This window comes from Crassostrea angulata, chromosome 7 (assembly GCF_025612915.1).
Source record: "Crassostrea angulata isolate pt1a10 chromosome 7, ASM2561291v2, whole genome shotgun sequence".
NCBI lineage: Eukaryota > Metazoa > Mollusca > Bivalvia > Ostreida > Ostreidae > Magallana > Magallana angulata.
In genome coordinates, this window is record NC_069117.1 from 54160971 (window position 1) to 54174545 (window position 13575).

Genomic DNA, 13575 nt, shown 5'->3' on the forward strand with positions numbered 1-13575 from the left:
TCTGTCTGAGTTATTCGATGAATGATAATTAAATATATGAGTACGTTAAATCTACCCATTTCAGTACTTAATAAAAGCGTACATGTGAATGCCCATTTTTAAATATACATTGTAACTTAAACTCATTGAAATCAATATTGAAATCAAAAGTTATAATAGCTATATAAGAATGAAAATCACTAAACATTTTATAAAACATATTTTTGAATACTATTTATCACATTTGTTGATTTTAAACAAGATTTAACTTTAAAAGGTCCCGAAACAAAACAAAATAAAGCGCTAGAAAGTTCTTTAAAATACACCAGGCTGTAGGAATCAACACTGGAACGAGTTATTTGAAATATGTTGTCGCACACCTATGAAATAAAAAAAATAAGTAATCCAAAGCATTTTTATATTAATTGTATTGTTTTCAAGAAAATGGAAGCTGTGCAATCGAATAAAATTCATAATCACAACATTTTAATATTTTACGACATAGAAAATATGAAAACGTGAGCTGTTCTGTTTAACACCTCTGTTGCGAGGAATAAGCAAGTGTTTAGAGTCGCATGTGAAAATATAAGTGTTATGATTTTCAGTTGTTTGATTTGAATAAAAAATATATTTCACTTATTGATCACGAACTGTTTTTAATGGAGAATGTTTCGACCTAGATTATATTAAACACTTGTAGTAACAAGTTTCGTGAATCCGCGCACCTGTTTGAAGGGAACAGCCAAAACAATGCTGTCTGCTTGCCAACAGAAGTAGGCACGGTCTGCGATGGTAGAGAAAGGGTGTCTTAAGCCTCTCAAATGACGATCTCCGTTATTCGCAGGGATATGACATCGGAAGAAAATACAGAATGTAGTCATGAATTTAATTTCTATTTGGATAGACAGTTACAGAACAAATTGATTGAACAAGCTGAAATTCTTCAAGCGGATGAACTCTACTATCAGTTCAACATCAGTAATACGGATTCAAAGAATGTGAATTCCAAAGTTCTTGGGAAGAATGAAGATATTCAAGGATGGTTTGGCGAACCCAAAATTGTGCTACGCAAACCTGAGAAAGAAAGTGTTAAACAATCTCAGCCTTCATGGCGTGATTACAGAAACAAACAGGTTCCTACTCAGGATCCCTTTGTTTTTAAACACTATGGGGATATCCGAGCTTACATTGAACAGTACCGCAGGGACCATACTACTGGATTAGGTTTTAAGTCACACAGTGCTTTGGACCGGATGCAAGGAGATGGCGTCCGTAGATATGGTCAGTCCCCCTCTAATGTTCATATCCAGCACCAGAATGCGTGTAACTGTGGTGCCCCTCCTTGTGCCTCAGAAGTCCAGAAATACCTGACAGCTGCCTTACACTCAACAAATAGAACTCTGACATCCACCACAGGATTTAATCATTCTCAATCTCACGGAACACAAAGTGCCAATTCTCATCAAACACCCAGTACACCCCACACCCCGAATGGACACATTTGTACAAAGCACAACCATCACCATCATGTCGAGAGAAATAGCCAAGCTTATAAGTACAAACTGTCTCCAGACTGTCAGACAATGTGGTCAAGTCGAACCGACTCTCAGAACTCGGAGCGACTTGATCAGCCCTCTCCTCGTATGCAGTCGGCTAAAGTATACACATCTGGAAAAGTCCCTACCAAAGTGTCTGTTCCTGCTGCCCCTCCCAATGGTCAAGTGAAGCGCCCCCCTATATCTGTGTAAGTTTTAACCACATCATAAGTATGATTTTATGAGATCTGTTAGTAACAAAGTTAACAAAGTACAAATTTATTTTATTCAACAGGATTTGAAAATTAAGGTATTCTTCCTATGGTTAAAATAGCTATAGAAAGGGATGTGGGTTGTGTTTGTATGCAAGGTTTTTTTCTTGGGTTCAAATGTTAGTGCAATGAATGAAATAAGGGGTGATAGGGCATGTATACTTATTGGTTGAACACATTGCACATTTTGAGTATTGAGAGAATTGTCACACAAAATATTTTGCCCTGAAGGTGAGAGAGATTTGGGTTGCTAATGCATGAATACCTGTTTGTTTAGAAATACGGTTTTCATAGTGTACATATAAACAGTGTGCACATGCATATTAAAAGAATCAACCTAGCTTCCAAATTGTTAAACCCAGGAGGTACAAACGTATCAAAGAAATAGAATGGTGGATTAGCCTCTTAATGAACTCTACCAGGCAATATCATAGTATTACATGGAAATGGGTGATAATTGTGACTGGTAATCAGAATCAGGGCATGCACATTTTATTCAATCACTATTTGTGGAATCTTGCATATGTATGTACACAGGAATGTAAATTCTTATTCATCATCTGCATGTGATAGTGCTTCAATGATGACATGCTTTCCATTTTTGGCATGTATTGCATCTTGGTTGCCTTAAGTGTTTAAAACATGTCTATCTCTCTTCATTAGCAGACCAAAACTGAGGAACACTTTCTTAGGTGTCAGGTAGTAAATTCTTTGTAGTTTTATCATATGCACCTTTTTCTGTTATTAAGTATTTATATAATCAAACACTGTTAGCCCACATTCTGTATGCATACATGTATTGCAACTTTGCATGTGTATACTCAGGGACTGACAAAGTGCCTTGTTTCTAGACCCTGAGCATGTAGAGATTGTCATAGCTTTTGTCAGTCCTTGTACTTCAGTTTAAGTTTATTTGCCTGCTTAACTTTCCTCACAAGATCACAAGTGTTTAAGAGAGAGAGAGAGAGAGAGAGAGAGAGAGAGAGAGAGAGAGAGAGCAAACAAGGGATAAAGACAAGAAAGAGAGAGGGATAAAACCTTTTTAAAAATTCAAACAATTATGTGTCGTGATCAGACAAGTTATGCATTGTCCAAAACACGGCAGGGAATGAATGGACTTTATTTACAGTTTCTAATTTAGACAGTCAATTTTGTCAAGCATTCAAGCAATTATTGGGTTATCTGCGTTTCATTATGTAGAGCTATTTCACTCAGAAAGAGATTTGGTTGCCACTTGAGTTGTATTTGATAGAAAAGTATTTTAAATTCTAAATGTAAATACACAGGTACAGCAATGAGTAGATTTTTTTGTTGGTTCGTTGGCAAAAAGGTCCCCCCACCAAGAATGTGATCGATAGGGACATATTTGGTTGTATTCAAAATGATTCGTTGGTCAATACTTATGTATAATTTCTTTTTGTGGGTTGTTTTACTTCAACTTCAAGAAGTGATTTATCGAAGCTATTTTATCACCTTATCAACCAAGTCAGTATATATAATTTGAGTGACAGTGACTTGGAAATTCACATTTTTTTTTATTAATCTCTTTTACAAAAATATCTATTGAATAAAGTTGCACAAAATTTACTTAGGTACAATAGAAATAAGATTATATTTCTTTTCCAGTTGCTTGAATTTTGGAAAAATGCCCAAAAAACAGAAGTGTGCACTCATTAGGGAAAACAAGTCATTCACTTGCAGAATTCTATGTGCACATGGTATTGTACGGATTATTCTTCAAATACTTTATTGGTTGGCTTAAGTAGGCTCTGATTCAATACTTGTACAGATTTTGTGAAGTAGAATTCATTTCTTATCATGTTAATGAGGGGATAGATTACTTAAGATATTAAAGCAGGGGGCTTTGAATCACTTTAAAAAAGATCGTTAAAATCCTGCGTAATATGTATTGGAATCAATTTGATTTATGATTGAGTACAAACATTTGTATTAGAACAAAAACTAAAAGGTTCTCCCTGAAATGCACAATTGGATTAAAGATTTGATGAAATTATAATTTAGACTTGCTTGTTGCAATATCAAATTTCATATCACAAACTCCACTTTTCTCTCTCTAAAGATAATTTCATATCAAATTGTGCAAGTAAGTATATTCTACAGAAGAACTTGATTCAATATTGAAAACTGATGAAACTAGCCACATATGTAGGGACTGTAAAGCAGCAGAAGATTCGTAGTGTAGAGATTGTGTGGTTAAACTTAAAATACAAAATGACATTTGATAGTCATTCAACATGATACAGGTTTAAGCTTGAAGAAGAAAATTCCATTTAAAATTATCAGCGAAGATCAAAGTCTAATCAATTAAATGTATTAAGCTTTATAAAAGCGGGATGTTGGGATTTAGTGCAAATTTACCAATCTTAGAAAAATTCAGTACATTTCATGATTACATTGCATTGAGACCTTGATAGTTTTTCAATACCCCAGCTTCACAGTAAAATTCATTCCCTTTTTTATAATTGGAACATTAGAATCACAAACATTTGCAGACATTGACTGTTAAATGTTTCATGAAAATCATTTTCTTTCTATCAACAATGGGAAGGTCCTTTTGATTGTCGTGGACTGTCTTCTTATCTAAATCTAAATAGATTTTTTTATGTGTGTATTGATTGTAGAACTCCAGTCTTGGTGGTTTCAGCTTTACTCTTTTTAAGGAATCAGATTTCAGGTGTATTCCGAGTTCTAATGGTTCCATTGATCGGCAGGAAATGTCAATAAAGGGTGAAACTTGTGTTGCCATTTGTTCAATATTTAATCATAACTAGAACCAATAGTAAATACACACTGTAGAAGAGCTTTATTGAAATATGCTTTATCCTCAGATAGCAAAACAAACAAGGGTCTTTATAATCTCAGAATTGATTAAAGTTTAACCAGTTTAACATACAAAAAAATTAAATTATTATTAATGTGCAATTACAATGACACATGCATAGAATAACTGAAATCATTTATTTTTTCAATAAGCATACAGTTGTATATGAATTGCATACACACATACATACTTTTAACTCTTTACTTTACCAAATAAATTGATTAATTTTATGAAAATATTCTCAGATGGAAGCTTATAAGTGCATAGAGCATAACTTTGATGCCACAGACATTTTTCTAACCTTCTTTGTCAATCAAAAACTTGTGGTCTCAAAATATTGAAGGGTAGGTTTTCATTAAATAAAATATGTGTAAGATGGATTACTACTCGACAGATTATTAAATGCCCTATAACAAAACAACCTTTTTCTAGCTCTTTGGTGGCTAGTCTGGAATTGTTGTCAGAACTTTGTGTTTATTCAAAAGCCCAACAAAGCAGAAAATCTATCTGAATGCCTTATCTGTGTTAGTTTACAGAGGCACACACTAGCAAAACACAAACCAATCAGTAAGTCCAATTCCTTACCAAATTACACAAACCAACAACTATGTATGTCAAATCCCGTACCAAGATATACTCAAGTCAAGTGTTTAAAAAGGATGGCTCGAAGCATCTAGAAACAACATTATTAAAGAGAAACCCATTTCATCCCATTGCATAAAAACCTTATGTTTTCAACAAATAACTGTCCAGATTTTAATATTCCATTGTGGATTGATAACATTTTGTGTACCCAGTTTACCATGTTAGATATAATTGTAACCCAAAAGTTTAGCCTCTTATAAAAAATGCAAAATTAACTCATCTGGTACATGTATATGCTGCTAGAGAAGACCATCAACTTTTGACTTTGTAGAAACTTTATATGAGAAATGAATTAGTTACAGAGTTTTCTTTGGAAAATGCCTTACAGCTATATTCTGTTTTTGGCCTCAACAAAACTACTTCTGTTTATGTATATGAATGATCATCTTATTCTGTACATCTTTGTCACTCTGTAGCGCCTGGCGATTGCCGAGTCGGTAAGTGTAGTACCAACCAAATACTTTGGATTTCAATCTTTATTCTTGACGTATATTTTTTCATATAATTATATAGATTAAATTCTAGAAGTAATAATACAATGTTCAGGCCAAAAATGAGAGAAACTAATCAGAACTTGATGCCTTTTTTTCTGTAAGCTCGCACTTCACTGCGGAATTTCTCGCTCAGCAGCTTCTCTGTTGTCTCTCCTGTTGTGTACCTTCTTGTTGCTCTGTTGTTGTGAATTTCCTGTTGTGTACCTACACTGTCTGTTGTACATGTATATATACGTGTTGTATCATCTATTGTGTAAACCTGTCCCTGTATTAACATTACGACTTTATTCACGATTTTGTCCATCTTCATACCTACTGCTCACGTCACGCTTACAACCCGTAAAGTAAAGTGGAAGTGTTCACGTGTTATTCATCACATATTTATTCACGCCCATGTATATCCATTTGTTTGTCATTGTTTGCAATGTTTCAGCTCATATCTCATTTCATGACTTTCATCTGACATCATATCTGTTCATGTTGACCATTTGCATAAAATTATACGTAGATTTATAGTTATTAAAATTGAAATTTAAAAAATTCAAAATTTGCGCTGACGAGTTGTAGATGTAAAAAGATAGTTGACAGACGCCATTTTCTGCCTTGCAGGGTCGGTTTGCAGGAGACGGATAAACAGTATATCAATTTATTGTAATTCAGATTGTTTGTTATATAGACGCTTCCAATCTTGTTTTGTCTATGCATTAACAGTAGTCTCCTTTCCCAGCTTCTCTGGTATCAGTTATCTTATCCTAGTTTGAAGGAAGATTATTGATTCAAATTCTAACACTCTTGATATCCGTAGGTTGTTTTTCAACTTGATGTCTAGAGTGTTATTAGAACAATTTTAAAAAGTTGTTAAATATTTTCATTTACATCATATGGATAAATTTCCAAATATATACATTAACAAAATTGGGAGCATTAGGAAGAAATCAATAAGAACGAATCTGTTTTTTCTTATTTTCATACTTTTGTTTGTTATTCATTATTTGTTGTTTTTTATACCAGCAAACAATTGTAACAGTTAGGATTCTTTGGGTTTTTTTGGTTGCTGGAGTGTAAACACAATTTTGTAGTGCTGTGATTCTGGGGGTTGGAGATTAATGCCTCTGATAAAGACGATCCGAGTTTTGCACAAATGGGTTTTATTATTGGTTTTGTGTTTTATTTCTGCCGGGGTTTTTAATGAGTAATTAAATGGCGTGGTTGATCGCTTTTACTCACATTAAACTATTGGAATGGTTACTAAATCGACCGGTTGTAGTTACCTAAAAATTCTAAGTAACACATTTGTTGTTTGAAGTCCTTGAAAGAATCTGCTCAAAGAAGAGTATAGTTATGGTCAAAAATGTTCTAACGTTTATCATCTTTTTTATTCAACTCAAGCCTATAAACTTCGTAATGTAAATTATTGGTGTTCGATTGGTTAAAACATTGTTTTAAAATAACTCATGTGGTGATTGGTTGCTTTCTTTCAGGCAGAACAACCCTAACAAACCGATAGAGACAGTGGTGCCCCCTGCCAATGGAGTTCGTACATTAGATACCCTGGCATGTGTCGCCACAGACAAACAGGTAGATAGGAATTACCGGCAGTATATCGGCCCAATTCACTGGTTTATAAACCTCTATAACACTATAGGCCATACAGTGATTCACCGGGCTAGCTTTGTAAAGATAATATACTGATCAAATCTGTGTAAGACATAAACAATTTCTTGTCATATCATTTAAGCTGTTTATACACCATCTAATCCTTTGTAAAATTCCACAGCGTTCGTTTTAAATCCTTTTTTAATATTAAAAGAAATGTTGAAAAGATACGGAGCTATTTTCAGAAGATTTCAGTTGATCGAGTCTCAGTGTGACACGGGAGATACATGTACTAAAGGACTTGAATATAGACTGGAATTATTGGGTTTGCTAAAATTGATCATAATGACCATGAAATAAATAATTCAGTACTGTAGAGTATATTGATGTAGAGAGTACGTTTCGTTCAAAAAACTTACAAGTTATTGAACAGACCAAAATCAGAACAGATCTCCAATTTTGGTGAACTTCAAATTTATTTATTTATTTTGATATTTCAGTGACTATCAGAATTACATCTTTGGTTTTGATAAAATGGATGTAGATTTTTTTTACATATCTATTTGAATTCATATCGCCATCTCTTGATCAGATAATTATGTCATGTTGTAAACTTTGAATTTCACGGGTGGCAGTAAATACAAAATTTACAACATGATAACAGTTGTCATGTTGTAAATTTTGTATTTACTGCCACCCGGTAAATTCAAAATTTACAACATGACAATTAAATACCCCTCTTGTATTTAAATCTTAATTCTACAACCATCTTCAATTGATATTTTTGACTATTTTATTCAATCAGAAGCAACGTCCTCTCACTTCCGCTGTATCCGTGAGGTCACTGGGTCACGTTTTGTCTGACACCAGGGGTCGCACCATATTGCGACCGTCAACGGTTACCTCCACCGAGTTCTATGAGCATCCCAATAACGTATGAACATGATATCCAGGAGTATATTTTGTATCTAGAGTTTTCCCCACACCCACAGCATCTTAGTGCACATGAAACCTGCATCACGTTGTTTTTAACTTTTTTTTTCCTAACTTAAGTTTGAATGATCACCTGTAACTCGTGAATATAATAACAGTGACCCGAAAGACTTCTGAAATACCTTCAAACAGTAAAACGCAAATCTTATTTTCTTCTCTTTAATCCACAGGCCTTTTGCTCGGGGATAATGTTAATCCTAAATTGTTAAAATAACTAAGGCTTGAAGTTCCATTTATGTTGTATTATCCGCATTAATGCTTTATTTATTCCTTGACGAACCAATCCTTATATAAATTTGTGATTCTGTATATGTAATCTGTAACTATTTCCTCAACCAATAATTGTCAAAGATGCGTGTAACAATCCCAATGCAACTTGTATCTGATTCAGTTTATTCCGAGATGTTAATCATGGTTTTGTTATGAAGTAATTATAAGAATGATGCAAGTTTCATGTTGTAAAGTAGAGTTGCCTTTCAGGTTGCACAGACTGTGTTGCGGGACTGTTTGGAATGGCAAAAGGTGTACGATGTATTCTCTTGCTCATATCTTCATTATTTCTTTATCCAGTGGTATTTCGGACCTATCCATTCGTTGTTTTGCGCGTACTGTAGAGGTTTTGGAATTAATTAGTTGCTTTAAGTAAACCTTTTGATAATTAATATTAGGCCAGAATTTACGGTTAGTGAATTCAAGCGTTGTATTTCAACGATGCTTGGTGCTTTTAGGATAGATATTTATAAGTTTAAATTATTCAATTTAATGAAGATGTTTATTTAAAATACACTCTTCTTTCACATGAGTATGATGAAATGACAGGGTTTTGATATGTTTTTGTAAAAACTATATGGTGGTGGCGGATCTTTATAACCCTCTCAAAACTACTTGTATTTACAATGTTGGTATTATTCACATGTTTCGCTTTTCAAATTTTGCTTTCAAATACAGACGAAAAATAGGGATACCCCCAAATCAGACCGGATTGATCTGGATATTGGAGCGTCAGTATCCGAGGATGAAGATGTGGATAACTCAGAGGATAGTGACGCCATCAGCATAAGTAGACTATCTACAGCATGCCTTGGTGCAGACGTAAGAGTCAAAAACGAATCTCTAGAACCTTCTTGTACCTACCACGTGTTTCCAACAGAAATGATGTTGGATAGTAGCGTTACTGTTTTAAATACTAGAAGTTTAACATGGTACCCATCAATTTCAACTCCCCCGCAGCCGCGGCCCAGAACAAAGCATTCAAAGAGGGACGCAACACCTTCTCCTTCTATGCCAGAAATCTCAGTGGCAGAGTGTTATAGCCCGCGGTTGCTGCGATCAAGAACAGAAGACAGAATAGACTTTCCGATGATAAAGAAAGATGGCAAGGGAATGCTAGTGACGGCAGACATAAATATTGGGGAACAAGCTAAACTGGAATCTACCAGAACAGGGTCTGGCTTAGCAGACGAACTAGAACGCGATATAGAAACTCCTAGGATAATGTCATTGAGAGAAAGTAAGACGAAGCTCATGAAAAATCTCCGAAAGAAGTATGCTGGTTACGTCCATAACAAAGGCAAGAAGCCTGTCCACAGGCCGACTGGTGCTCAGGACTCAAGTAGTGTAAAGAGTCTAAAATCCGAGAGGACAGGATCCATTCATAGCGGCAAAGACTCCAGGAAAATCCAAACAGCGGATCCAGCTCTACATTACTGGAAGCTAGACGAACAGGGAGAAATCGACAGAAAGTCCATCTCCTCCCACAGAAGCAGCCGACAACGAGAAGCAGACGAGGAATCCATGATCAAAGTTGCCGAGTACCTTCTGAGTGATACCAACATCCTGGCATCTCAGGGTCAGGCACTGGACCAGTCGGCAGGTCACAAGACTGACGTGTCCTTGGCTGAAGGGGTGACTGGCTTTACGTGTTTTCACCCCATCTAACTCTGCCTAACATCACTTGACTGCTGTGGAGAGGACAAGCTCTACTAAGACGTAATTCTCTGATAATAACACTGTCCAGTTTTACCCATGTACCGCAGTACTTGAGAAACTAACTGTGATTGCCTTGTAACGCTTGTGCTCACTTTCGAGTTGCGTGTAATGTGCATGCGTGTAGTTTTTACAAAACATACCAAAATCATTTTATTGTCATTCATTTATATTTATAGTTAGGTTAATGTAGATAAGTATTTTAGAACATTTTTTCTTTGACATATAGTTAAGATGTTTTAAGCCAGCAATGTGCATGTTCTTATTCAGTTACAATATTTCCTGTCGTATGAAAAATAGTAGAACCCATTATTTATTTTATGAATTATCATTTTCCATATGCCCTTCATGAATATTCGGTAGACAGTATTTATATTCCTACCATTTTTTCAACACAGATTCACCTCTTAACTAAGCAACCCATTGTCTTCCGTAAGAAATAATATATCACCCTATACCCTAATTCACGGTTTCGACGTTGTTTCACGTTTTGATTTCTAGTAGTTTTCTACCATATCCCTTTATACCTTTATGCTAAGTAATTTCATTAAATTCATTTGATATCAAGCAGTCAATTTATTGGAATAATTTATGCAGAGTACGAACATCATGAGATTGTGTATTGTACCGAAGTTTTCAGGAGTGAGCATTATGTTTTTGCCTCGTTTTCAGATGTGGTTTGACGCCAGCGGTAGGGCCTATGTCAGCTTGGCGGCCCGTTATGACCCCCTCAGAAAGTAGACTTTCATTTTAAGGTATCAGGGTTTCCATGTAGTGATGTAGTCATGTTACTAACAATGGAGAATGCTCAGTATTAACAGTCTGTAGTCTAGAGCTTGGCGACAGTGTCCACCAATGTAGTCGTAGTCTATTGCACAGAGGAGGCTATGGTATTGGTCTGACGATCTCCGCGAATCACTCTTTTATTCTTGGAATGTAACGTTAGATGTAGATATTTTCTTACTATACATTAAAACTGTCCTCATACTTGCATCTATATTCACACATACAAACCTTTCCTGTTTAATTTCTCACTAACAGCGTTTAAAGATCAGCATGGACTCCATACATGCTTCCCTTCGCTTTCTTTTCTTTCCTCTGTGGCCTCTCGGGGAATGCAGTAATTTCTCTTCAGTATATTGTCATGCTCCATCCACTAATAATTTAATATATCTATGTTTAATTCCAGAATGAAGGTGTCGTCCTCTGTTAATTTGTACTTTTGAATTAATTGATGGTCTAAATGACGTATGCATGCATGCATGTAGATCACTTTGTACATGTAATAATTAACATGTAACTACTACTGTTGTCTTCGATCCATACATGTGGGCGTTTCAATTTTTTATCTTTTTGTATATGTCATTATTTTATATTTGTTCTATTCAAAGTGAGAATTTATTTGAAATAAGATCAGTCCAGATGGTTTAGATTTCAATTACGTGTTTGATGCACCATTCTTTGTTCTAGGAGGAAGTCCCCGCGTCCAGTGAATTAACATGGTGTGAGAAACTGGAGTTACTTAGAGCGGTCAACAAGCCAAAAGAGAAACCGAGAGTGAAAATGCCCAGACTAAAATACATAAAAGACATGGTGGAACCCATTCCTGAAACAAGGGAGCCGGGCCGAGCTCATTTGTCTGAACAGAGAAGGATCAAACATTTATTGCAACAAGTTCGCATGAAAGGAAAGGAGCAACTTGATTGGCTGAAAGACCGCGAGAATCTAATATGGCAGTCAGCGGAAGGATCTAGCTCCGGAAGTAGTGACGACTTTTCTGACGAGGAAAGATTTTCCAGCCGCCGGAAAGAGAAGGGCCTGACTCACGAAGATGGATATATCCTTAATAGATACAAAGTACAATCAGTCGTCAGAGGTGTGAAGACCATCTCTGTCCTTCAAAGAACAAATACTGAGATTTTTAAGGACTGAAGAGATTTTACGACTTTCATTGGCCGTCCAGATTTCAATGTCAGGGATTTTATATTGCATTGAACGGTGCTGCTAACATTAACGACAATCTAGTCTTTTTTGTCATGTGTTGAATAAATGTCATGTTTTTAATAAATATGATTTAGATTTTTATTATCATGTTTTGGTCTTTACAAGACGAATTTTATTTTTCCATTTGACCCACTACAATTAATGTTTCATATTTCTTTTTATAAATTATGCAATATAACAAAGTAGAAGTTGTAGAAAGTTGGGTATTCGTAAGCAGTCATCACAATTCCTTGGTTACAAGGCCTTATTCGCTCAACAGTGTTTTTGAAAACAGGTTTAGAAAGCATGACTGAAAGGCATGTTTGAGCGCGCACTTTTAGAACGGATATAAGGAATAAGGAATCGTTCTTTGAGTATTATGAGGTGATAATTTCGGTCGGGGCGCTGTCAAATCCAATAAAGCCCGAAGGGCTCTATGATAGTTTTGACCACGCTCCGACCGAAATTATCACCTCATAATATTCAAAGAATGATTCCTAATTACTTATATTATTTCCAATTTGTACACTTTAAAACATCATAATTTTAAAACCACTATTTTTTTTATATAGCACATGCTATGTATTACTACGCGGCGCAGCCAATACCGTTTTTCGGTTATTCCATAAGACGCCCATTTTTATATTTTGTCACTCATGTTTTATGAGTTATTGGGTTTTAGGGTTCAGAATTGATTCGTAATGTTATCACAGACAAAGACTGTTGAAAATGTAAATATAATCTGATTAGATTTTTTTTCTATGCCAAATTTTTAAGGTTTTTTCGTTTTTAAAAATTCATCCACAATATTCCATTATTTCATCTATACCAAGATAATATTTTAGTGGAACCCAGAAAAATGTACAAAATTTTGGACAAGTAAGGTGCGCTGCCTAGTGGTGAAACCTAATTTAAACACAAGCGCTAAATTCAATTTTTTCGCGGGATGCCAACGTGTCGGCATATGTGCATGAGGAACGTCGATGTTACGTATGTATGCTTATTGTATTTGAATTGTACATAAAATTTACAAGTAAATTACTAATCCGATGATGACATGCGATGAGAATTGTTTAGTCATTCAGCAAACGACTACATTAAAAACGTCATATAGCGTTTTTGAGACTTTATCTTGTTAAAACATACCCTTGTATCCAAAGTTGGTGATTTGCCTATTTCATGCATCGGTATACGTTAACTATAATTTACTTGTGGAGAGTATTAAGTATGAAATATAAAAGGATGATAGA

At 35.2% G+C, this 13575-nt stretch overlaps 1 protein-coding gene across 12 annotated transcripts; it reads left to right on the top strand.

Moving 5' to 3' along the window:
• The first annotated feature begins 498 nt into the window (after positions 1-498).
• On the top strand, positions 499-11949 carry LOC128192897 (uncharacterized). 12 transcript variants are annotated; one of them, XM_052865934.1, is made up of 9 exons: positions 499-1723; positions 2450-2485; positions 5690-5710; positions 6377-6418; positions 7249-7345; positions 8169-8297; positions 9305-10261; positions 11015-11097; positions 11813-11949. In XM_052865934.1, the coding sequence occupies exons 1-8, from the start codon at positions 801-803 to the stop codon at positions 11081-11083; spliced, it is 2274 nt and encodes a 757-aa protein (XP_052721894.1). In that variant the 5' UTR covers positions 499-800; the 3' UTR covers positions 11084-11097; positions 11813-11949. The 12 variants fall into 12 exon arrangements, with proteins under 12 accessions (XP_052721894.1, XP_052721903.1, XP_052721895.1 ...); XM_052865943.1 differs by lacking the exon at positions 8169-8297 and having other exon boundaries at positions 500-1723; XM_052865935.1 differs by lacking the exon at positions 6377-6418 and having other exon boundaries at positions 500-1723.
• The last annotated feature ends 1626 nt before the right edge of the window (positions 11950-13575 follow it).